The sequence below is a fragment of the Mobula birostris genome, chromosome 5 (genome assembly GCF_030028105.1).
Source record: "Mobula birostris isolate sMobBir1 chromosome 5, sMobBir1.hap1, whole genome shotgun sequence".
Taxonomy (NCBI): Eukaryota; Metazoa; Chordata; class Chondrichthyes; order Myliobatiformes; family Myliobatidae; genus Mobula; species Mobula birostris.
Window position 1 is genome coordinate 91,397,264 of NC_092374.1, and position 24,099 is coordinate 91,421,362.

Consider the following 24,099-nt stretch of genomic DNA (forward strand, 5'->3'; position numbering starts at 1 on the left):
AGGGATAATAAATTAGCCATGATAGAATGTCAGAGCAGACCCGATGGGCTGAATAGCCTAATTCTGCTCCTACGTCTTATGGTCTTAACCATTTCATACTTTTTGTTAGTCATGTGATATTTTAACTCCACCAATAAGGAAAGAGAAAGTCCCGATCCAATGGCCGCCAGAAGGGTCCCATTTCCAGGGGAGCAATTGGAGGGAGCTTCACACGGAGGGAGGAACAATGAGGAGGGAGCTGCGAAGTGTGGGGAGGCACTGAGGAAGGAGTGCCATTTCGAAGGAGGGGAACACTGCTGGAGGAGAGGTGAGAGGGGAGCACTTCATTTTGAGACGGTCGGAGAGAAGCGAGCACTGCGGGAAGTGTTGTGCGTAAGTTCTGTCAACTATATTGACTTAAGGGCAGCACGATAGCGCAAAGGTATTACAGCTTGGAGCATCAGCACTGGGGTTCAATTCCTGTCGCTGTCTGGAAGAAGTTTGTATGTTCTCCCCGTGTGCGTGTGGGTTGCCTCAGGGTGCTCCTGTTTCCTCCCACAGTCCAAAGATGTACCAGTTAGTGGGTTAATTGGTCATTGTCAAATTGCTCTGTTAAGTAGGTGGGTTGCTGGGCAGCATGGCTTGTTGGGCCAGAGGGGCCCGTTCCTCATTCTATCTGTAGTAAAATAAGATTTTAAAAGATCCCATCTCCTTCAGTGAATGATGAGGAACTATCTTCATTGAAAACTGGAAAGAAGAAGAAATTCTTCTCTTCAAAGAAAAACACCCACCCAGTCACTGGAACACTCCTTCAAGTGGGAATATTTTGCAGGCCAAATAGCTCCTGTTAGTTACAGGTCTAAGAAATATTTTCACTGGCCTTTAAATATCTCTGAATTCTTGGAGATTGTTTAAAGGTTCTTGAGCAAACCCACCCCTCCTGCACACATCTTAGCTTGACATCAAGTGATTTGGTACAAAGATGAACCTCAGTGGAGCGAAAATGGATGGGTGGGGGTTGCTGGGGAGGAAACAGTTGACAGCCGCAACCAATCAGGTATCTGCGTCTGCGTGTCACGTGAGTGGGGTTGTCGTTGCAATTTGTGGTTAGTGTAGGGAAGTTGCGTTGATTCGTTTTGCTGTCAGGTCACTGGGTTCCAGAGCGCCAGTTGCCTGGGAGACTACTGACTGCACCATCTTACTCAGCAGGTCTAACCTCAGTCGCTCTACCCTACTCCCTGCCTTACCACCCACCTCCCACACCCCTTCCCTCTCCTCTGCCCTGTATTCATCTTAGATTAGTGCGGCTGGGAAGAACGGTCTGTAGACGAGCGGTCTGCAACCAACCAACCAACCTCCCTCCCTCCCTCTCTCTCTCTCTCTCTCTCTCTCTCTCTCTCTCTCTCCCCTCTTCTGTTTCTTGCTCTCTCTCTCTCTCTAACAACCTCACTTGCCCTCTCCCCTTTTCTCTCTTGCTCAGTCTCTCACTCTTTCCTTGACCCTACCCCCGCTCTCTCACTCTTTTTCTAACAGCCTCACTCTCCTTCTCCCCTTCTGTCTCTTTCTTCATCACTCTCTCACTCTTGATCCCTCTCCCCCACTTTTTAACTCTCTCCCTGTAACAACCTCATTCTCCCGCTCCCCTTCTCTCACTTTCTTGATCAGTCTCTCCCTCTCCCTCTAACCCTCTCCCCACTCTCTCCCTCTCCTCTCTCTACTTTGCTCTTGTTCCTCTCTCAAACACAATCCCTTTCTCTTTCTAACTATATGTCTCTCTCCCTCCCCTTCTCCTGTTCTCCATCATTCACAGTCTCTTTCCTCCCCTCCTACCCTCTCTCCCAAACAATCTTCCCTTATCTCTGTCTCACTCTCTCCCCTCTCCCTCACCCACACCTACTCTCTCCCTCATTTCATGCTTCAAGAGTTCTCATCCAACTCCCCTCTATCCACTTTGAACCAGCTCTGACATGGACATCTATCTTCAGGCCTGTGGTTATCTGGAGTCTGAAGGCATCCCCGGTAAGCCTCAGTCCTTCCTGTTTCTTTTTGAGTTGCCTTTGGGTGAGGATTATGGTTTAGACAGAGGGTTAGACGGCATCAGAGTCAGCGACAGAGGGTGGGGTGCCAACTCGTTAATAGCTTTGCATTAAATACAATAGTTAGTTTCATCTTCCCCTCCTTTCCTCTTACTTTGTAATTCCACCCCAATCCATCCATCTCTACCTCCCAGTTTGTATCTCCACATCCATCCCTCCATCTCTTCGCTGTAAATCCACTATCCCTTCATCTCCTCCTCTGTATCTCCACCATCCCTCTATCTCTTCCTCTGTATTCCACCTCCATCCCCCCATCCCTTCCTCTTACCTTATGTCTTCATCTGCTCCCTCCATCTCCTTGTATCTCGACCTCCAACTCTCAAACTGCCACTCACTGGATGATATTTGTTTCTCACTGTTGCACGTGAAAATCCCACAAGATCAGCAGTTTTGAGGTACTCAAAACACCCCATCTGGCACCAACATTTATTCCCCAGCCGGAGTCACAGATCATATACATTCCCATTTGTGATGTTTGGTCTGAACAACAACTGAACCTCTTGACCATGTCTGCGTGCTTTTACACACTGAGTTGCTGCCACATGATTGGCTGATTAGATATTTTGCATTACTGAGCAGGTGAACAGGTGTACTTAAAATGGTCACTGAGTTTATATTTCTGCTGCGAAACAACATGATTTATGTCAATGATAATAAACATGATTCTGATTCATTCTTTATTTCCCCTCCTGTGCCAGTACCTCCTTTCTCTCTCCCACTTTACTCTCTCATTTCTTCATCCTGTCTTCATTCCCATTATCTCCCCCTCTTCCATCTCACCTCCCATGCTCTCTTCATCTCCCCCTCCTTACCCATCTCAGCCTCCCCATTGCTCTATCTCTCTAAATCCATTTTCTCTCTGTCTCTTTACTTTGATATTAATATTAGTATTGATAATCAATTTATTATTGTCAGATTTATCAAGAGGTAGTGAAAAGCTTTAGATTTGCATGCCATCCAAACAGACCCGCAGTGAATTGGCCGCTTGGATTCTGGACTGGCTAGCACATCGAAGACAAAGGGTAGTGGTTGAAAGGACTTATTTGAGCTGGAGGTCTGTCATTAGCGGTGTTCTGCAGAAATCTGTGCCGGGACCTCTGCTGTGTGTGGGTTTGTAAGTTTGGGGATGATGCCAAGTTGTGGATAGTGTAGAAGAATGGCAAAGAGTACCACACAATATCGATCAGTTGCAGATATGGGCTGAGAAATGACAGATGGCATTTAACCTAGATAAATGTGAGGTTTTGCACGTCAGTAATGCAAATGCAAGGAGGCAGTACGCAGTTAAGACAAGACCTTAACAGTGCTTCAGAGCAGAGGGATCTTGGGGTCCAAGCTCACAGCTCCTTGAAAGTGGCTACACAGGTCGACAGGGTGGTTAAGGAGGCTTATTGAATGCTTGCTTTTATTAGTTAAGGCATCGAGTTCAAAAGTCAAGAGTTCATGTTGCAACTTTATAAAACTCTGATTGGGCCACATCTGGAGCATTGTATACAGTTCTGGTCTCTCCCCCAACCCCCCCCCCCCCCCAACACCAGGAAGGATGTTGAGGCTTTGGAGAGGGTGCAGAAGAGGTTCATGATGGTGCTGCCTGGTTTGTGCTATCGTGAGAGGCCGGACAAACTTGGGCTGTTTTCTCTGCAGCGCTGGAGGCTGAGGCAAGATCTGATAGAGGTTTATAAGATTATGAGAGGCCTAGATAGAGTAGATAGGGAGTATCAATTTCCCAGGGTTGAAATGTTTAATACCAGAGGGTGAAAGAGGGTAGATTCAAAGGGGATGGGAGGGGTGAGTTTTTTTACTCAGAGTGGTGGATGCCTGGAATGTGCTGCCCGGTATGGCGGTAGAGACAAATACGTTAGAGGTTTTTAGGAGACGTTTGCATAGGCACATGAATGTAAGGAAGATGGGAGGATATGGACATTGTGTAAGCTGAGAGGGTTAGTTTTTGATTTACTTTTCTGCTGTGGGCCTGTTCCTGTGCTACACTCCTCTATGCTCTAAGCTCTATCATTCCATACCTCACCACCAATTATCTGGACTCTGAAAGCATGCACTCATTCCTCAACCACACTTCATTTTATTCGTGCACGAGGAGGACAGCGTGTCCCCTGTCACCACACTATCCTGAAGACTGGACAGAGCAATGCCAATTTTATACAGAATTGTGGATATTGACCATTAGGTAAATGGTGTATGTTTGTATTCTTTACGTGCAAGAGCAGTCACCATTTCCAACACAGCTGCTGAGTGTCAATAGAAACTATAAGCAATCAACTGATGATAAACACAAGAAAGTCTGCAGACACTGGAAATCCACAGCGACGCACAAAATGCTGAGGTAACTCAGTAAGTCAGGTAACATCAATGGAAATGAATAAACAGTCACATTTTTTCAGAACTGGAAAGAAAGGCAGGAAATGCCAAAATACAGAGGTGGGAGGAGGAGAAGGGGGATTGCTGGAAGCTGGTAGGTGAAGTGAGTCCAGATGAGTACACGGTCGAAGAGTTGGAGGGCGTCAGAGCTCACAGAGGGGGAGCAGTGAGAGAAGATCTCGCTGATCTCCTGTGGAAGGTGACACTTAAACTCCCTTGAAGAGACTTCACAGTGGAACAGCAAATCATAAACACAAGGAAGGCTGCAGATGCTGGAAATCTGGAGCAACAAACACAAAATGCTGGAGGAACTCAGCTGGTCAGGAGGCATCTATGGAAATGAATAAACAGTTGATTTAGGACCAAAACCCTTCTTCAGGACAGACAAAGAAGGAGGAAAACAAATTATTACTTTCCACTTAGTTGGTGTGTGCCTTGAATCACTTATCCTGTCTCTAAATGGAATGGCTCTGGACCCAAAGAGACTTTTCTTGCCTGCACTCTGTAATCTATCCTTGACTGGATATTATGTTAACCCTTGCTTTACTGCAACTTAGACCATAAGATGTAGAGTAGAATTAGGCCATTTGGCCATCGAGTCTGCTCTGTCAGTTCATCAAGGCTGATGTGTTTCCCTCTCGGCCCTAATCTCCTGCCTTCCCCTTGTATCCTTTCATGCCCTGACCAATTAAGGATCTGTCAACCTCTGCCTTAAATATAACCAATGACTTGGCCTTCGCAGATGCCTGTTGCAATGAATTCCACAGAGTAAGCACTCTCTGGCAAAAGAAATTCCTCCTCATCTCCATTCTAAATGGACGTCCCTCTATTCTGAGGTTGTGTCCGGTCTTAGACTTCCCCACTATAAGAAACATCCTCTCCACATCCACTCTATCGGGGCCTTTCAACATTTGCTAAGTTTCAATGAGATCCCCCTATTCAGTGAGTACAGGCCCAGAGCCTTCAAATGCTCCTGATATGATAAGCCTTTCAATCCCGGAATCATTTTTGTGAATCTCCTTTGAACTCTCTCCAATGTCAGCATGTCCTTTCTTAGATAAGGGGCCCAAAACTACTCGCAATACTCCAAGTGAGGCCTCACCAGTGTCTTAGTAAGCCTTCGCATTATACCTTTGCTTTTACATTCTTGTCTCTTGAATGAATGCTAACATTTCATGCATTGGTAATCAAGAGACAGCAGAATGAAGGATATAATGCAGAATGAACAGTCTATGTTTCGGGCTGCCTGACCTGCTGAGTTCCTCCAGCATTTTGCAGGAAATGTGTTACGGCTACAGAGAAAGAGCAGGGCAGGTAGAGAACCGAAATGCAATGGCCGCAAAGAAGAACAGGAGTTCAACGTTTACTGTGCGAGTCTGAGAGTAATATGAAAGAAGCTGCCTTTTCAGCTTTTGAATCCTCTGCTCAATGGGAGGAGAGGGAATGAAGACAGTCTAGGGTAGGAGGGGTCCTTACATATGTTGGCTGCTTTCCTGAGAGACCATGGAGGGCAAGCCAGTATGTATGATAGACTGGGCTGTGCCCACAACTCTCCAAATTCTTGCAGTCATGTGCAGAGCTGTTGCCGTACCAAGCCACGATGCAACTGGATAGTTCCTGTGGTGCATCTATCAAAAGTTGGTGAGGGTCTCTGGGGACATGTGTTTCTTTCTCTTTTTTTCTCTCTCTGTCTCTCTGTCTCTCTCTCTCTCCCCTTCTCTTTCTCCTTCTCTCCCCTTCTCTTTCTCCCTCTCTCCCCTTCTCTTTCTCCCTCTCTCTCTCTCCTTTCTCCCTCTCTCTCCTTCTCTTTCTCCCTCTCTCTCCTTCTCTTTCTCCCTCTCTCTCTCCTTCTCTTTCTCCCTCTCTATCTCCTTCTCTTTCTCCCTCTCTATCTCCTCTTTCTCCCTCTCTCTCCTTCCCTTTCTCCCTCTCTCTCTCCTTCTCTTTCTCCCTCTCTCTCTCCTTCTCTTTCTCCCTCTCTCTCTCCTTCTCTTTCTCCCTCTCTCTCATCTCTCTCCTCCCCCCCTTCAATGTCTCTCATCTGTCTCCCAATGTATTGATCCATTTCTCTCCATCCCTCTGTGATATTTTTCATGCATAACAGTAGGCAGTTCTGGTTGCCCCATTACAGGAAGGATGTGGAGGCTTTGGAGAGGGTGCACAAACTTGAGTTATTTTCTCTGGAGTGCCAGAGGCTGAGGAGAGACATGATAGAAGTTTATAAAATTATGGAAGTCATTGATCGAAATCAAAAACAGGTTTATTCATTATCATCATTATGAGCCGCGCCGTATGGTGTGGGCGACCATGATTGTCCTTGGCAAATTTTTCCACACAAGTGGTTTGCCATTGCCTTCTTCTGGGCAGTGCCTTTACGGGTGACCCCAGCCATTATCAATACTCTTCAGAGATTGTCTGCCTGGCGTCAGTGGTCACATAACCAGGACTTGTGATATGCAGTGGCTGCTCATACAACCATCCACCATTTGCTCCCATGGCTTCACGTGACCCTGATCAGGGGGTTGGGGAGGTGCTACACTTTGCCCAAGGGTGATCTGAAGGATAGTAGAGGGAGGGAGTGCCTTACACCTCCTTTGGTAGAGACGTATCTCCACTCTGGCACTGAGATTTATTATCACCAACTTGTGTAGTGAAATTTGTTGTTTTTTTTTGTGAGAGCAATACAGTGCAAGCTATAAAATTACTATAAGTTACTGTCAATATATAGATAGAGCAAAAGAGCAATGCTGAGGTTGTGTTCATGGGTTGAAGGACCATTCAGAAAATTGATGGTACAGAGAAAGAAGCTGGTTCTAAAATATGAGTGTGGGTCCTGTACCTCCTCCCTGATGGTAGTAATGAGAAGAGGGAAGGCCAACAGGTGCTTTTATGGAAGATTTTATACAGATGACAAGAGTCCTTAATGATGGGTGTTAACTTTGTGAGGCATTGCCTTTTGAAGATGTCCTTGATGATAGGGAGTGTCATGGCCTCAGGTCATCGGTAGAGATTTTTGAAGGTTCTGAGTTTTGTTTAGTATTCGCTGTGTTTTATTAATTATAATTATCTGTATTGTTGCTCTTCAGGTTTTTACGTGTTATTGTTGGTTCTTCTCTTGTTTACATTTCAGTTGCAATTGTCCTCGATTATTTCCAATTATTTCTCCAAGACTTTGCAGGTGTCCAATTAAATATCCTTGGACTTTGTCTCTTATTAGAACAGTTCATTGTTAGCTTGTTATTAGTCTGGGGTTTTATCAGCTGGGCACAGATACTTTTGGAGTGTATTTGTTTTGTGTTGTCTTGTCCATGCTGCACCAACTGCTGCCACTGGGCTATACACCGGCAGGAGCAATGTGTGGTTAAGTGCCTTGCTCAAGGACAACGTGCTGCCTCGGCTGAGGCTCGAACTTGTGACCTTCAGATCACTAGTCCAACGCCCTAACCAATTGGTCCCGCTCCAGTTGAAGGGACTTATTTGAGCTGGAGGTCTGTAATTAGTGGTATTCCACAAGGATCTGTGCCGGGACCTCTGCTGTTTGTGATGTACATAAATGACCTGGATGAAAATGTAGATGGGTGGGTTAATAAGTTTGTGGATGATACCAAGATTGCTGGAGTTGTAGATTGTATAGCAGACTGCTAAAGAATACAATGCAATATAGTTGAGTTGGAGATATGGCAGATGGACCCAGATAACCCAAATAAATGTGAGGTGTTGCACCTTGGTAGGGCAAATGCAAGCAGACAGTACACCGTTAAGGGCAAGATCCTTAGCAGTGTTGCTGAGCAGAGAGATTTCTTGGGAGTTCAAGTTTATAGATCCTTGAAAGTGGCTGCACAGGTCGATAAGATGGTTGAGAACGTTTATGGAATGGTTGTTTTTACTAGTCAAAGCATTAAGTTCAAAAGTCAAAAGATTATGTTGCAACTTTATAAAACTCTGGTTAGTCCACATCTGGAGTATTGTACACAGTTCTGGCTGCTCCACTATAGAAAGGATGTTGAAGCTTTGGAGAGGTGCGGAAGAGGTTTACCAGGATACTACCTGGTTTAGAGGGCACGTGTTATCATGAGAGGCTGGATAAACTTGGGCTGTTTTTTCTGGAGCGTTGGAGGTTGAGGGAAGATCTGATAGTCTAAGATAATGAGAGGCATAGATAGAGTGTATAGAGGGTATTTGTTTACCAGGGTTGAGATCTCTATTACCAGAGGGCATGCATTGAAGGTGAGGGGGGTAGGTTCAAGGGGGATGTGAGTTTTTTACTCAGAGAGTGGTGGATGCCTAGGATGCGCTGCCTCGTATGGTGATAGAGGCAAATACATTGGAGGCTTTTAAGAGATGTTTGGATAAACACGGGGATGTAAGGAAGATGGAGGGATATGGACATGGTGTAGGTAGGAGGGATTAGTGTTTGGGTGTTTTTGATTTGCTTTTTAGCTGGTTTGGTACAACACTGTGGGACGCATGGCCTCTTCCCGTGCTAAACTGTTGCATGTTCTATTTAGAGACAAGGTGTGGTAACAGTCCCTTGGGGCCACTGAGCCCACGCTGCCCAATGACACCCATGTGACCAATTATCCTTCCAACCAGTACCTCTTTGGATTGTAGGAGGAAACTGGAGCACCTGGAGGAAACCTATGCAGTCATGGGAGAATGTAGAAACTCCTTACAGACAGAGGTGGCAATTGAACCGGGGTTGCTAATGCTGTTATGCTGACCGCTCTGAGGCCTTCCATTGGTCATGGTCAACCATGGTTGTTGCATCCCAGCTGTCTACGTGATATGTAAGCCAGGGGGGGGGTTCGATGTGAAGAGCAAGCTGTTGCCCCTGTAGCAGGCTGTCCCTCTCCGTGCAGCTGATGGATCCAAAGAAATGGCAAAGACTGACACAGTTTAGCACCAGTGCATCGCAGGAGTTGCCAGTCAGCATTGAACTCAACGTAAGATTGCCTTAGGGAGCCCAGCTCCAGATTTTTCCCTCGGGGTTTACTCCCGAAGCTTTCCCTGTGAGTGGGTATAGCTGCAAGGCAGCGGAGGTTTGAGATCAGAGTTTTCCTTCTCCTAGATGTGCTGCCAGCTGCTGACGAACCCCATCTACCTGAAGCCACTGGTTTTAAAGTGCCAGAAATCCACTTTTGCCCCTTCTCCTGTCAGTAGAAATGATTCAATCAGGCTCAGTAGCTAAGCCACACATGAAGGCCAGGAGCTGGACTTGGATGTCAGAGGCTATTTGAGACACACGTCATTGGGAGCATTTAATAGGTAGTGAGAGCTTGTCCCCACTACTACCCTTGCCTATACCATGCCACCCTGATATACAGATATCCTGATGGAGCATTAGGTGTACTGGACATAGTTCTGATATTACAAAGCAAACATGCTGCAGATGTTGGAAAACTGAAATAAATACAAACTTCTATTGACACTCGAGATCGGTACGGAGAGGAGCAGGGTTAGCAAGGCACAGGGGCCTTCTAGCAGAGCCAGGAGTTAAAGATAGCACATTGTGCTTTATTTTTCTGTCAGTTCTGAAGGAAGTTATTGATATAAGCACTGCCTCTCTCTCCACAGTTGCTGCCTGAGCTGTTAAATGTTCTTGGCACGTGTTACTTTAACATTCAGTCCTCACATACTTGCGTCAGACCATACAGGGAGGACCATGCATTGTTCAGTCTCATCCATGGGAAACCAAACTAGGAGCTTGGTGCACAGTTCCAGTCTCCATTTCCTGGAGATAGACTACTGTGCAACATTGCTGTGGTCATCATAACCATTTGCTAGATCACACTGGGAGCACTGTGCACAGTTCTGGTCTCCATATCCTTGAGTTAGACCATATTGGGAGCAATGTATACAGATCTGGTCTCCATATCCCTAGATTACACCACTCTGGGAGCACCGTGCACAGTTCCAATCTCTATATCCCTGGGTTAGACCACATTGGGAGCACAATTCACAGTTCCAATCTCCATATCCCTGGGTTAGACCACATTGGGAGCACAATTCACAGTCCTGGTCTCCATATCCCTGGGTTAGACCACATTGAGAGCACTGTACACAGTTCCCTCAGTCTCCATTTCACTGGGTTAGACCACACTGGGAGCACTGTGCACAGTTGTGTCTCCATATCCCTGGGTTACACCACACTGAGAGCACCATGCACAGTTTCAGTCTCCATATCCTTGAGTTAGACCACACTATGAGCACCGTGCACAGATCTGGTCTCCATATTCCTGGATTACACTATTCTGGGAGCACTGTGCACAGTTACAGTTTTAATGTCCCTGGATTAGACCACATTGGGAGCACCAAGCACAGTTGTGTCTCCATATCCTTGTGTTAGACCACTCTGGGAGCTCTGTGCACAGTTGTGTCTCCATATCCCTGGGTCAGACCACACTGGGAGCACCGTGCACAGTTCTGGTCTCCTTATCCCTGGGTTACAGCACTCCAGGAGCACTGTACACAGTTTCCCCGGTCTCCATATCCCTGGATTACACCACTCTGGGAGCACTGTGCACAGTTCCAGTCTCCATATCCCTGGGTTAGACCACATTTGGAGCACTGTGCACAGTTCCAGTCTCCATATCCCTGGGTTACACCATTCTGGGAGCTCTGTGCACAGTTCCAGTCTCCATATCCCTGGGTTACACCACTCTGGGAGCACTGTGCACAGCTGTGTCTCCATATCCCTGCATTAGACCACATTAGGAGCACTGTGCACAGTTCACTCTCCATATCCTGGGTTACACAACTCTAGGAGCACCGTGCATAGTTCCTATCTTCATATCCCTGGATTAGACTGTACTGGGAGCACCATACGGTCTAATAGTTCTGTCTCCATATCCCTGCGTTAGACCACTCCAGGAGCACTGTGCACAGTTCAGAATCTCTGTCGCTGTGTTGTAGCACTGTGCACAGTTCCTATCTCTATATCCCTGGGTTAGACTATACTGGGTCCCTAATGAAGGAAGAAATATTTGCATTGGTGATCCTTCATTCATTACATGCCATGTCATGTGACAAGGGTGATCTTAGTCTTTTTCCATGACCACAATTGTTCTTGATGGTTTTTTCTACGGAACTGATTTGCCATTGCCTTCTCCTGGGCAGTGTCTTTACAAGACAGGGGACACCCCCCCCCCCCCCCAGCCATTATCAATACTGCTCAGAAATTGTCTGGCGTCAGTGGTCAAGTAACCAGGACTTGTCATGTGCACCAGCTGCTCATAGGACCATCCACCACCTGCCCCCAATGGCTTCATGTGACCCTGATCGGGGGTGGGGGTGGCCAAGCAGGTGCTACACCTTGTCCAACCTAGTGGAGGGAAGGAGTGCCTTACACCTCCTTTGGAGAGCTGTATCTCCACCCTGCATTGGTGACAGAGCAAGCAATGTTCACTGGGTCGTTCCTGGGATGAAGGCAATGATAATCACAATTGTTTGAGCAGCTGCTGGAAACCCAGAGCAACATGCTCAAAGTGCTGGAGGAACTCAATCGGTCTAGCGGCATCTATACGGGGGGGGGGGGGTGCGGGGGATGGAATTAGGAGCTGGCGTTTCAGGCTGAGACTCTTCATCAGTCCTGACCTGCTGAGCTCCTCTGGTATTGTGTGTGTTACTTTGTGATTGACTTATGTAGAGGAATTGGAAATCTTAGGCTGAAAGACAAATGAGAGAAGATTATCCTGAAATCTAAAGCAAGAAGGCAGCTCACCACCAACTTCTGAAGGTCAGCCAGGGATGGGCATTCAGGTAATTAAATACTCGCTCAACTTGTGAAATCCACATCCCTTGAGCAAGTATAGCTAAAAATAAAATTCTGAGATGAGTTGTCTGGTTTTGATGGGCTGCTTCCCCTAATGATTTTGTAAGTTCTCTCTTAAGGTGAGGCCACACTTAAGTACCATATAAGTACTAGTTACACTAAGGCATCTCTGCTCTTAAACCTCCCTTGTTGGACAGATACCCCTGTTAAATGGGATCCACTATTAAGGGACATTCCCCTCAACTTAAATGGTGCCTGTGATGAAGAAACTCCCATAAAATGGGCTTCCTGATGGAGAGAAAGCCTCCCCTTAATGGAGATACTCCCTTGTTAACTGGGTCCCAATAGGAAAACATGCCTCCTCCCCTTAAATGGAGTTCCGGATGGAAAGATTCCCTCCTTATTTGGGGTCCAAATAGAAAGACTCCTGTCTGCTGAAGGGGTCTCAAGTGGGGAGGCTCCTTGTGTGTGGAGGGTCCCTGATCAGCAGAGCTGGTGAGCCAGTGGCTTCCTGATCAGACATTCAGCCATCAGGTTGTGGGCATCAGGAAGTTTAACGTCTCTCTGTGCTGCCTTGAGGTTTTGAAATTTCTGTGTTCATCAACCACAGATGTTCCTCAAACCCTGGGTCAGACAGATAGAAACTCGCTCACGGAAAGGGGAACTCTGTATCTGGGATCTCACTTGCAGAGGGAGAGTCCTGGTCAGCGACCCCTGACACAGGAGGGTTTGTCTGCTCGGGACCCAGTCTGCAAAGTGCTGGATGACTGTCTCTTCAACACTGCAGCCACCCGAAGGGCAGCATACGCTAGTCGTCTGTAAAAGAGAGCTCTGACTGGGAGAGTCCCTCTCACCGCCCGCCAAACAGGGGCTTGTTGGTCGCATGTGGCAATGCGACATGGTCTGGACTGTTTGCACAGGGACAAAGCCCATAGAATCCACAGTGACCCTATCCTGCAGTATTTGTGTCCCCTGCAGGTCTTAGTAGCCCTGGTTCTGATGAACCCCCCGAGCTCCTCCAGAATCAGGTTTAATATCACCAGAATATGGTGTGAAATTAGATAACTTTGCATCAGCAATACAATGCATGATAAATATAGAAAGAAACTGTGAATTACAGTAAGTACATATATGTATATTAAACAGTTAAATAAGTAGTGTAAAACAGTAATAAAAAGTAGTGATGTAGTGTTCATGGGTTCAACATCCATTCAGAAATTGGAAGGCAGAGGTTCCTGAAATCTGTGCCTTCAGGTTTCTGTACCTCCTTCCTGTTGGTAGCAATGCGAACGAGGCATGTCCTGGGTGATGGGGGTCCTTAATGGTGGGTGCCACCTTTTTGAGGCATCTCTCCTTGACGATGCCTTGGATACTATGGAGGCTAGTACCCAGGATGGAGCTGATTAGTTTTACAACTCTCTGCAGCTAACTTTGATCCTGCGCAGTAACGGCCCATGCGCCCCCCCGCTCCATACCAGACAGTTATGCAGACAGTCAGAATGTTCTCCACAGTACATGCCTGGAAATTTTGAGTGTCTTGGGTGACCTACCAAATCTACTCAAACTCTTAATGAAATATAGCCGCTATCTCGTCTTCATTATAGCTGTTTTGATCAGGTTAGGTCCTCCGAGATTTTTGACACCCAGAAACTTGAAATCACTCGCTCTCTCCACTTCTGATCCCTCTTTGAGGATTGGCATGTGTACCCTTGTCTTAGCCTTTCTGAAGTTCACAATCAGTTCTTTAGTCATACTGACGCTGAGTGTAAGGTTGTAGATGCAACACCACTCAACCAGCTGATCTATCGTGCTCCTGTATGCCCTCTTGTCACCATCTGAAGTTCTACCAACAATAGTGTATTGTCAGCAAACTTATGAATGGCATTTGAGCTGTGCCTAGTCACACAGTCATGGGCATAGGGAGGGTAGAGCACTGGCTAAGCAGACCTCCTTGAGGTGCACCAGTGTCAATTGTCGGTGAGGAGGAGATGCAGTCTGCACCTCTTGACCAAGAGTTCACCAATGAAGTAGATGAATGTTTCCAAAACACAAGAGATTCTGCAGATGCTGAAAATCCAGAGCAACACACACACACACACACACACACACACACACACACACGCACAAACACACACACACACACACACACACGCACGCGCGCACACACACACACACACACACACACACACACACACACAATGCTGGAGGCATCTCGAGTGGGAAATGGCATTTCGTGCCAAAACCCTTCATCAGGATTGGAAAGGAAGGGTGAAGAAGCTAGAATAACAAAGAGTATTAGCTGCCAGATGATAGGCGAGGCCAGGCAGGAGGGAAGATGGATGGACATGTGGGGCAGGGGAATGATGTGAGAAGCTGGGAGGTGATAGGTGGAAGATGTAAAGGGCTGAAGAAAAAGGAATCTTAAAGGAAAGGATTCACGGTCCCATGACTGTGATTGTTCTTGGCAAATTTTTCTACAGAAATAGTTTGGCATTGCCTTTTTCTGGGCAGCATCTTTACAAGATGGGTGGCCCCAGCCATTATCAATACTCTTCAGAGATTATCTGGCATCAGAGCTTGCATAACCAGAACTGTCTGCCACAGCAGGTGAGATTTCCCAATGACAACCCATTGTAACTTCACTCCCCATTCCCATTATAACATGTCAGTCTGCTGCCACGATGAAGCCACTCTCAAGTTGGAGGAGCAACATTTACTAATACGCCCGGGTAGGCTCCAACCTGATGGCACGAAGATTGACTTTCTGACTTCCGGTAACTTCTCCGCCCACCCTCTTCTTTCCTTTACCGTTCGCCACTCTGGTTCTTCTCTTCACCCCGCCACCTTGTCTCCTCTCCTAGAGGTTCCCCTCCTCTTTCCCTTTATTCCACGGACCACGTTTGTTCGTTATGTGACATGTCAGGGTGGCGTGGTGGAGGTACGTCTCTACCAAAGGAGGTTAAGGAGCTCCTTCCCTCCGCTAACCTGCAGGTCACCCTTAATCAAGGAGGAGCACCTATTTAGCGTGCCCCCCACCCCTGATCAGGGTCATGGGAGCAGGTGGTGGATGGTCATATATCACATGTTCTGGTTATGTCACCTCACCTAGAAAGAGTGTTTGGTGTCAATGCCACTGCTGACGAAGCCCCCCGGTTTTGTTCCTCTCCCTTGTCCCCCCCCCCCACCCACCCCGCCCTACCCCGTCCACACAGTCGTTACAGCCGATCCAGAGGACGACCATGTGTTTACCCAGGAGCCCGAGCTCGATCCCATCACTCCATCATATTCAGGATACACCAACAGGTTATCGCACAGCAGCGGCAGCTTCTCTCCCACCAGTCCGGCCACACCGGTAGGTACCAACGTCCGGAGGGAGATGGTGGGGAGGAGGGCAGAGTGCACCAGCCTCATCAGTGATGAGGAGATCCCTGGCAGTCCCGATCTCCCGCAGACCCTGAGACCCAGTGATGGGCTCCGGGCACATGCATTCCACGTCATTGCCCACCATTACTGGCATAGTCATAAACAGTTTTTTCCCCTCCCCCTCCCCCTCTCCACGTTAATACACATACGTTCTTACACAGTCACACACACTAACACCCTCACATTAACTCTCACACTAGTAATTTCTAAACATTATAGCACTCAATTGCACACAGACTCTCACATCACACATCCAATCATAACCTCTAACACGCTCAAACTCATAGACTTCCACATTCATATTCTCTCATAGTCTCTTACTCACACACTCTCACAGTCCAATGCCCTCTCAATTACATGGTTACACAGTCACACTCTCTCACACTGTCACACACACACACACTCTCTCTCACACACACACACACACACACACACACACACACACATTGTCCAACATGCTCTCTCTGAGGAGCAGAATTAAGCCATTCATCCCATCAAGACTGCTCTGTCATTTCATTATCCCTCTCAGCCCCCATTCTCTTGCCTTCCCAAATCCCTGTTTCCTTGGCTAATCAAGAATCTATCAAACTCCACTTTAAATATACCTAATGACCACTAGCTGGCTAAAGAAATTCTTCTTATCTCTGTTCTAAAGGGACATCCCTCTATTCTGAGGCTGTGACCTCTGGTCCTAGACTCTCCCATGACAGGAAACGTCTTCTCCCTGTCCATGCTATCTAGTCCTTAATTCTGAATCTATCTATGTAACTATCTCCCTCTCTCTCTCTCTCTCTCTCTCTCTCTGTCACTCACACTCTCTCATCCTCCCTCCCTCACTCACACGCTCTCTCTCTCTCACACACACACACTCTCTATCTCTCTCACTCTCTCACACTCAGACTCTCTCTCTCTTACACTCAGACTCTCTCTCACACTCAGACTCTCTCTTACACTCAGACTCTCTCTCTCACACTTACACACACCCACATCATTATAATCCCCTGATGGATCCCCCTCTTCCCCCCCCCTCAGGCTTTGTCCTTATGTCCCCTCCCTGTTAATACACCCCACCCACTGACGTGCTGTCCTGACCATGCCATTTGGGAAGCTCGGTGTCAGAGTTTGAACTCTCACTCCTGCTCTCCTTCTCCCCACTACACAGCTGGAGGATGATCCTGAGAAACAGCTGCAGAGGAGGAAAATGGTGCTGTGCAAGGTGCTGGAGAACGAGAGGGTCTACATCAATGAGCTTAGCAGTCTCTTGGTGGTGAGTTGCCAAAGTTTCCCCTATCCTGCGCCATCACACACAAATGGGGTCAGACGCTGAGTGAACCTCCCTCTGCACTGTCCCATTACAGAGTTTACGGTCAGACATAGAGCGAAACTCCCTCTACCCTGTCTTATCACACACATCCGGGGCAGACATAAAGTGAGACTTCCTCAACACTTCTGCATCAGACACTCCCAGGATCAAACAGAGAGTGAGGTTCCCTCTACACTGTCCCATCACACACTCCCGGGGTCAGACACAGAGTGAAGCTCCCTCTACACTGTCCCATTACACCCTCCCAGGGTCAGACACAGAGTGAAGCTCCCTCTGTACTGTCCCATCACACACTCCCAGGGTCAGACACAGAGTGAGGCTCCCTCTACACTGTCCCATCACACACTCCCAGGGTCAGACACAGAGTGAAGCTCCCTCTACACTGTCCCATCACACGCACCCGGGGTCAGACATAGAGTGAAGCTCCCACTACACTGTCCCATCACACGCACCCGGGGTCAGACATAGAGTGAAGCTCCCACTACACCATCCCATTACACACACCCAGGGTCAGACATAGAGGTCTGTTAAACTGTCTCCATGGTCTGTGTTAACATAATGAGTGTTACCCGCCATTCTCCAGTGAAACCTGATTTACCCTATTCTCTGCCTGATGACAAGAGCCACTCCACGCTAACCTTTTAACAAGAGGAGGGAGTGAATGTGAATGTCACTCGATCGAGAGGGAGAGTCTGAGATCAAAGGTTGAGTGAAGGGCGGAGGAATTTCTTTAGCAAGAGGATGGTGAATCTGTGGAATTCGTTACCACAGATGCTGTGGAGGCCAAATTATTGGTATATTTAATAGGAGGTTGGTAGGTCCTTGATTAGTAAGGACATTGAAGATTACGAGGAGAGGCAGGAGAATGGGTTGAGAGGGATAATAAAGCAGCCCTGATCAAATGGTGAAGCAGACTTTTTGGGCTGAAAGGCCTAATTTTGCTCCAATGTATTCTGGACGTGGTCTATTGGGCCTTCCCCTCTGCCTCACGCTTTCTCTCTCCTCTCCCCTCAGCCCATGCGTCCTCTGAAAGCAGCAGCCTACACCTCACAGCCTGTCCTCACCAACCAAGAGATACAGACCATCTTCTTCAAGGTGCCCGAGTTGTATGAGCTCCACATGGACTTCTGTGGCAAGCTGCAGGACAGGTTGGAGAGTGGAGACTCTCCCCAGCCTGTGGGCGATATCTTTCAACTGCTGGTAAGTTGTCTCAGCATGAAGGAGGTGACTCTCTTCCCATCCTTGGAGCGTCCCTCTCTTCCACCCGACAGAGGATGACATCAATGTCAATCGAGGTGTGCTTGCTTTTATTAATCAAGGCACTGGTTTCAAAAGCCAAGAGGTTATGTTGCGACTTTACAAAACTCTGGTTGGGATGTTGCTTACAGTTCTGGTTGTCACGCTGTAGGAAGGACATCGAGGATTGAAGATGAAGGATGAAGAGGTTTACCAGCGTACTGCCTGTTTTAGAGGACGTGTGCTATCATGAGGGGCTGGACAAACTTGAGTTGTTTTCTTTGGAGTGGCAGAGATCTGATAGAGGTTTACAAGATTATGAGAGGCACAGATGGAGTAGACGAGGAGTATCTGTTTCCTGGGGTTGAAGTGTCTAGTACCAGAGGACATGCATTGAAGGTGAGAGAGGGTAGGTTCAAGGGGTAAGTGTTTTACTCAGAGTGGTGGATGCCGGGAATGTGCTGCCTGGTATGCTGGTGGGCAAACACATCAGAGGCTTTTAAGAGATGTTTAGATAGGCGCATGAATGTGAGGAAGATGGAGGGATAGGGATATTGTATAGGCAGGAGGTATTGATTTTGGGTTATTTTGATTTACTTTTTAGATGGTTTGGCACAACATTGTGGGCCGAATGGCCTGTTCCTGTGCTGTACTCTTCTGTTTTCTAAGTTGAAAATTTTGAGTCCTGGGTGTACATACCCAGAGGACAAATCAGGCTTACAGCAGCAGCACAATGTATTACAAACATGATTTACATCAAATTAAATTAACATTAATTATTAAGGTTAATTTGTTCAAAGATACAAAGTACATTTATTATCAAGGTGTGTGTGCAGTATCCAACCCTGAGGTTTGTCTTCCCACAGACAGTCACTAAACAAAGAAACACCATGGAACCTGTTCAAAGAAAAACATAAAACCCCCCCAAATGCAAGAAAAGAATTAACATTAATTATTGATAAAATACATAAAAAAGGAACAAATATGAACTTAAATTCAGAAGAAATTCTGCAGATGGTGGGAATCTTGAGTAATGCAAAATGCTGGAGGAGCCTTTCAGGTCGGGCAACATCAATGGAGGGGAGTGAACAGTCGACATTACAGGCTTAATAATTTATAATTGTATAATATCAAATATAAAGTATATCAGCTCATAAATTAAACAAAAGAATTAACATTGTGAAGATCACTAGTGAACTCAAGTGCAGGAATCAAGAATACTTTGGCAATTCAAAATAACAAAAGATTTTTACAAACATTAACTTGAAAATGAACTTAGGCAAACAATGCTGAATCTTGGCGAACTGAAATGTTGACGATACTCAGAAGAACGTGGTTTGAATTTCACCTGACTAGGGACCACCATGATCTAGAGGGCTTGACATTACAACCCCTCCTCCCACCTCCTCCCCTCCACCCCTTCCCCCCCTCTCCCCCTCTCCACCCTCCCCCCTTCCCCCCCTCTCCCCCTCCCCCCTCCCCCCTCTCCCCTCCTCCTCCCCTCTCCCCTCCTCCTCCCCTCTCCCCTCCTCCTCCCTCCTCCTCCTCCTCCCCCTCCCCTCCTCCTCCCCCCTCCCCCTACCCCCCTCCCCTCCTCCTCCCCCCTCCCCCTCCTCCCTCCTCTCCCCCTCCCCCCCTCCCCCTCCTTCCCCCTCTCCCCCCTCCCCCCCTCCTCCCTCCTCCCCCCTTCCCCCTCCCCCTCCCTCTCCTCCCCCCCTCCTCTCCCTCCCCCTCCCCCTCCCCTCCCCCCTCCCCTCCCCCCTCTCTCCTCTCCCCCTCCCCCATCCCCCCTCCCCTTCCCCCTCCACCTCTCCCTCCTCTCCCCTCCCCCCTCCCCCCTCTCTCCCCTCCCCCCTCCTCCCCTCCCTCTTCCATCCCTCCCCCTCCCCTTCCCCCTCCACCCCTCCCCCCTGCCACCTCTCCCTCCCCTCCCCCTCCCCCTCCCCTCCCCCCTCCCCCTCTCTCCCCTCCCCCTCCCCCTCTCTCCCCTCCCCCCTCCCTCCTCCCCCTTCCCCCTCTCTCCCCCTCCCCCTCCCCCCTCTCCCCTCTCTCCCCTCCCCCGGGACATACCCCGCTGTTGCCTCATCATCACCGAGTCCAGATACCGGGTCTCTCTCCCCAACAGAGCCTTCACCAGAAGGACAGCAGGACCCTCATGGACATGGCTCACCCTTCCCTTCCCAGCCCTACCCCATCCCTCACCCCTCACATTCTTGAGGGGCAGTTAGGGGTGAGCGATAAGTGCTGGCAGCTGTGTTTGTGAACTTTTCTGGCCCACATGGGCAAGGCCCACTGGCTCTGGTGTCCGGTTCACAGCATGTCTGTGGTTTGCCTGCAGGCTAGGAAGTAGCTTTTGAGACACATCTAGCCTTCTCATTTCCCCTCTGTTCGCTGACATGTACCACCACCCCTACCCACATGCAAGCACATACCCTAAATATCTCTTCCCATCCCTCTTCTCCACTGCTTCCTCCTCTCTCCTCTCCTAAAGTCATAGAAAAACACAGCCAAGAAGCAAGACCTTCGGCCCATCTAGTCCATGTCGAACCATCTGAACTGCCTACTCCCATTAACCTGTACACCTACCACCCAAACTTCTTTTTAGCTTTTAAATTGAAACCACCCAAATCTCAGACACCTTGATCTCCCTTCGCATCCTCTCCACATACTTCCCTCCCCTCCCTCTCTCAAATGATGATGACTCAGTGTACAGGATGGGGAGTGAGAGATTGGTGATATGTTGTCATGACAACAACCTTTCTCTGCATCAGCAAATCAAGAGAGCTGGTCTTTGTTATCAGGAAAGGTGGGGGATGGTGCACATGCTGTCCACATCAACGATGTTGAGGTTGAGAGGGCTCAGAGCTTCCAGTTCCTAGGATGAGCATTGCCAATAGCCTCTCCTGTTCCAACCACACTGATATGCTGGACAACACAACTCGCCAACGCCTCTACTTCCACAGAAGGCTAAAAGTATTTGGCACTGCCCTGTCGACACCAATTTTTTATCGACGAACCACAAAAAGCATCCTATCTTGATGCATCGCAGCTTGGTTTGACAACTGCTCTAACTGTGACTGCAAGAAGCCGCAGGGAGGTGTGGACACAGCTTACATTAACCAGCCTCCCCTCCAGGGACTCTGTCTACACTTGTCTCTGCCTCAGTAAAGCAGCCAGCACAGTCAAAGGCCCCTCACATCCCAGACCTTCTCTCTACTCCCTCCTCCCACCGGGCAGAAGATACAAAAGACGGAAAGCATGTACCACCAGGCTCGAGTGCAGATTCCACCCTGCTGTTATCAGACTATTAACATTTCCGAGTATGAGAACATGGACTTGTGACCTCACAAAAGTCACAACGTCGCATATATATAGTCCAACCACACACACACACATATGTAGAGCTGGGATGCTTAAGATTTCTGCACAGTACTGCATTAATTTTATGGATTGCACTGTACTGCTGCCACAAAAGCAAACAAATTTCATGACCTATGTGAGTGATGATAAACCTGATTCTGATATGGGTCTCTATTGTGGACTGAGAGTGGGAAGGGGACAGGGAGAGGGGAATCATGGTTGGGAAAAGGGGAAGGGAGTGGGGAGGGAGCGGGAAGCACTAGAGAGACATTCTGTAATGATCAATAAACCAGTTGTTTGGAATCAAACAACATTGCCTGGTGTCTCAGGACTGGGTGTGTCTGCACCCTCCCCTGGCACTTCTCTGCCACCTGTGCCATATCGCTCCTATGGCATTTCACCCTCACCTTTCCCAACACCACTTGCTCTCTGCTCCACATTGACAAATATAGTACTGTACAAAGATTTAAAAATATATATATTCTCCTTTCCACATCTCACTCTTCCCTCACCCTTCCTTCCCAATTAATTTTTCTCCATCCTCTCCCCCTCCCTTCTCCCCTCTCACTTTCCCTACCCTTGTCCCTTTCCCCTTCCCCTCGCCCTCACCCTCTCTTTCCCCTCTCCCCTCACCTCTACCTGCCTCACCTCTACCCACCTCACCTCTACCCCTTCACCTCTCTCCCCTCTCACCTTCCCCTTTCCCCCTTCCCCCTCCCCTGTCCCTTTACTCTTCCCCCTCACCTCCCCTAACTCTTTCCCACTTCTCTTCCTTCCTACCATCTTACCCCCTCCCTCTTCCCCCTCCCTTCACTTTTCCACCTCTCCTGCTTCTTCCACGTCTCCTCCCCTTTCCCCCTTCCACCCATCCCTTTTCCCTCCCCCTTCTACCTCCCATCTCCCCTCTTCCAGCCCTCCCTCTTCCCACCCTTGCCCCTCTTCCCCTCCCATCCCCAACTTCCTCCCTACCCACACTCTCACCTCCCCCTTCATACCCCGTCCCTCCCCCTCCCCCGATGACCCTCATGTTGTACATTCTATGTCCCGGTATACAGCTATATGCCTTGGCGTTTGACTAGTTACGAGGTAACTCTCCCCCCACCCTCACCGCGTTAGGTCCCGGCGGACGTTCCCTCGGGTGGTGGGTGTGTTTAGTAGGGAAGTGGGGAATGAGTTGACATGTCTCGGCTGCTCACCCCGGTGCCTGTCCCCGTTTACCTCCGCCCATCTTCCAGGTCAGCCAGTTCGGGATCTATCGCGCCTTCGTCAACAACTACCCGATGGCGGCGGAGACGACCGAGAAGTGTGTTCAGAGCAAAGACCAGTTCAGGAGGATTGCTCAGGTACCCACTGCTCTCTCACTCTCCCACCGCACTGACCTGCATCCATCCATTCATATTTTCTCTCTCTCTCTCTCTCTCTCTCTCTCTCTCTCTCTCTCTCTCTCACTCTCTCTCACTCTCTCACTTCCACCTTCTCTTTCAGGATAGGGAAAGGGGGGGAGAGAGACAGAAAAGGGTGAGAGATGGAGAGGTGAGAAAGGGAGGGGGTGAACTGGGGGTTTGGGAGGGAAAGAGAGAATGGGTGGGGGGAGGGAGAGAGGGTGAGATGTGGAGGGAGGTGAGAGGGGGAGAGAGTGATGGGGGAGACAGGGAGATGGCAGAGAGATTGGTGGGATGAGAATGGAGCTTCTTTCAACCAGATACACTTCATGAAAACATCTCTCATTGTCTCACTGATGTTCCATCCTTCTGTTCCTCTCCCCTCCATCACTGCAGACAATCATTTCTAATCTCTCTCCCTCTCCTCAGGAAATGAGGCTTAAACCCTCCAAGGAATCAAAGGAGACTCCAGTGACCACAACTCTGGAGGGTAAGCTTGGTGCCTGGTGCAGGGCGAAGGGAGATGTTGGGGGCGATATGGAGGCAGGAGTCGGTGCTTTGCCTCGGGGGGGGAAACGAGGTGAGGCACTAGTCTGAGTAAAGGTGGGAGTGGGAGGACAGAGATCGAGAGAGAGAGTGTGAGTGACTGAGGGAGTGAGAGAGTGAGATGGTGTGAGGGAGAGTGGGAAAAGGAGAGTGACAGACAGTAAGGGAGCGTGTAAGAGGAAGTGCAGACTAGGAGTGACAAAGAGTGGGAGCTTCGGAGTGAGATAGTTGAAGTAACTGTGTGTGAGTTGGAGAGGGAGAGAGAGAGGTTAGAACATCACTTCAAGGACTGGGTAAACCAATTTAAACTGTAAAACTAGTAAAGAGACAAAGAGAAAAAGAAAGAGTGGGATAAGCTAGGAGAGAGAGGGGGAGAGACAGAGAGAGAGATTGATACAGACAGAGTGAGAGAAGGAGAGAAACAGAGGGGGAGAGGAAAGGGGCTGGAGTGTGGTGGGATCAGACAGGCAGAGAAACAAAAGAAGGAAATGAGAGGAAGATCGAGTGTGACAGAGAGAGGCAGAGGGAGAGAGAGGCTGAACAAGGGAGAGAGAGAGACTGAATGAGGGACAGAGAGACTGAATAACGGGGAGAGTGTGTGGTGAA

General features: G+C 48.5%; 1 protein-coding gene across 1 annotated transcript in view; it reads left to right on the forward strand.

Annotated features, from left to right (window-relative positions):
* The first annotated feature begins 1,134 nt into the window (after window positions 1–1,134).
* Window positions 1,135–24,099, forward strand: part of LOC140197869 (active breakpoint cluster region-related protein-like) — a 74,891-nt gene continuing 51,926 nt past the window's right edge. The window contains exons 1-7 of the mRNA XM_072258412.1: window positions 1,135–1,188; window positions 1,940–1,998; window positions 15,435–15,574; window positions 16,808–16,912; window positions 17,984–18,169; window positions 22,801–22,908; window positions 23,377–23,437. Of these exons, the coding sequence (XP_072114513.1) occupies window positions 1,947–1,998; window positions 15,435–15,574; window positions 16,808–16,912; window positions 17,984–18,169; window positions 22,801–22,908; window positions 23,377–23,437 (652 nt within the window). The 5' untranslated portion in view covers window positions 1,135–1,188; window positions 1,940–1,946. The remainder of the gene's footprint in view (window positions 1,189–1,939; window positions 1,999–15,434; window positions 15,575–16,807; window positions 16,913–17,983; window positions 18,170–22,800; window positions 22,909–23,376; window positions 23,438–24,099) is intronic.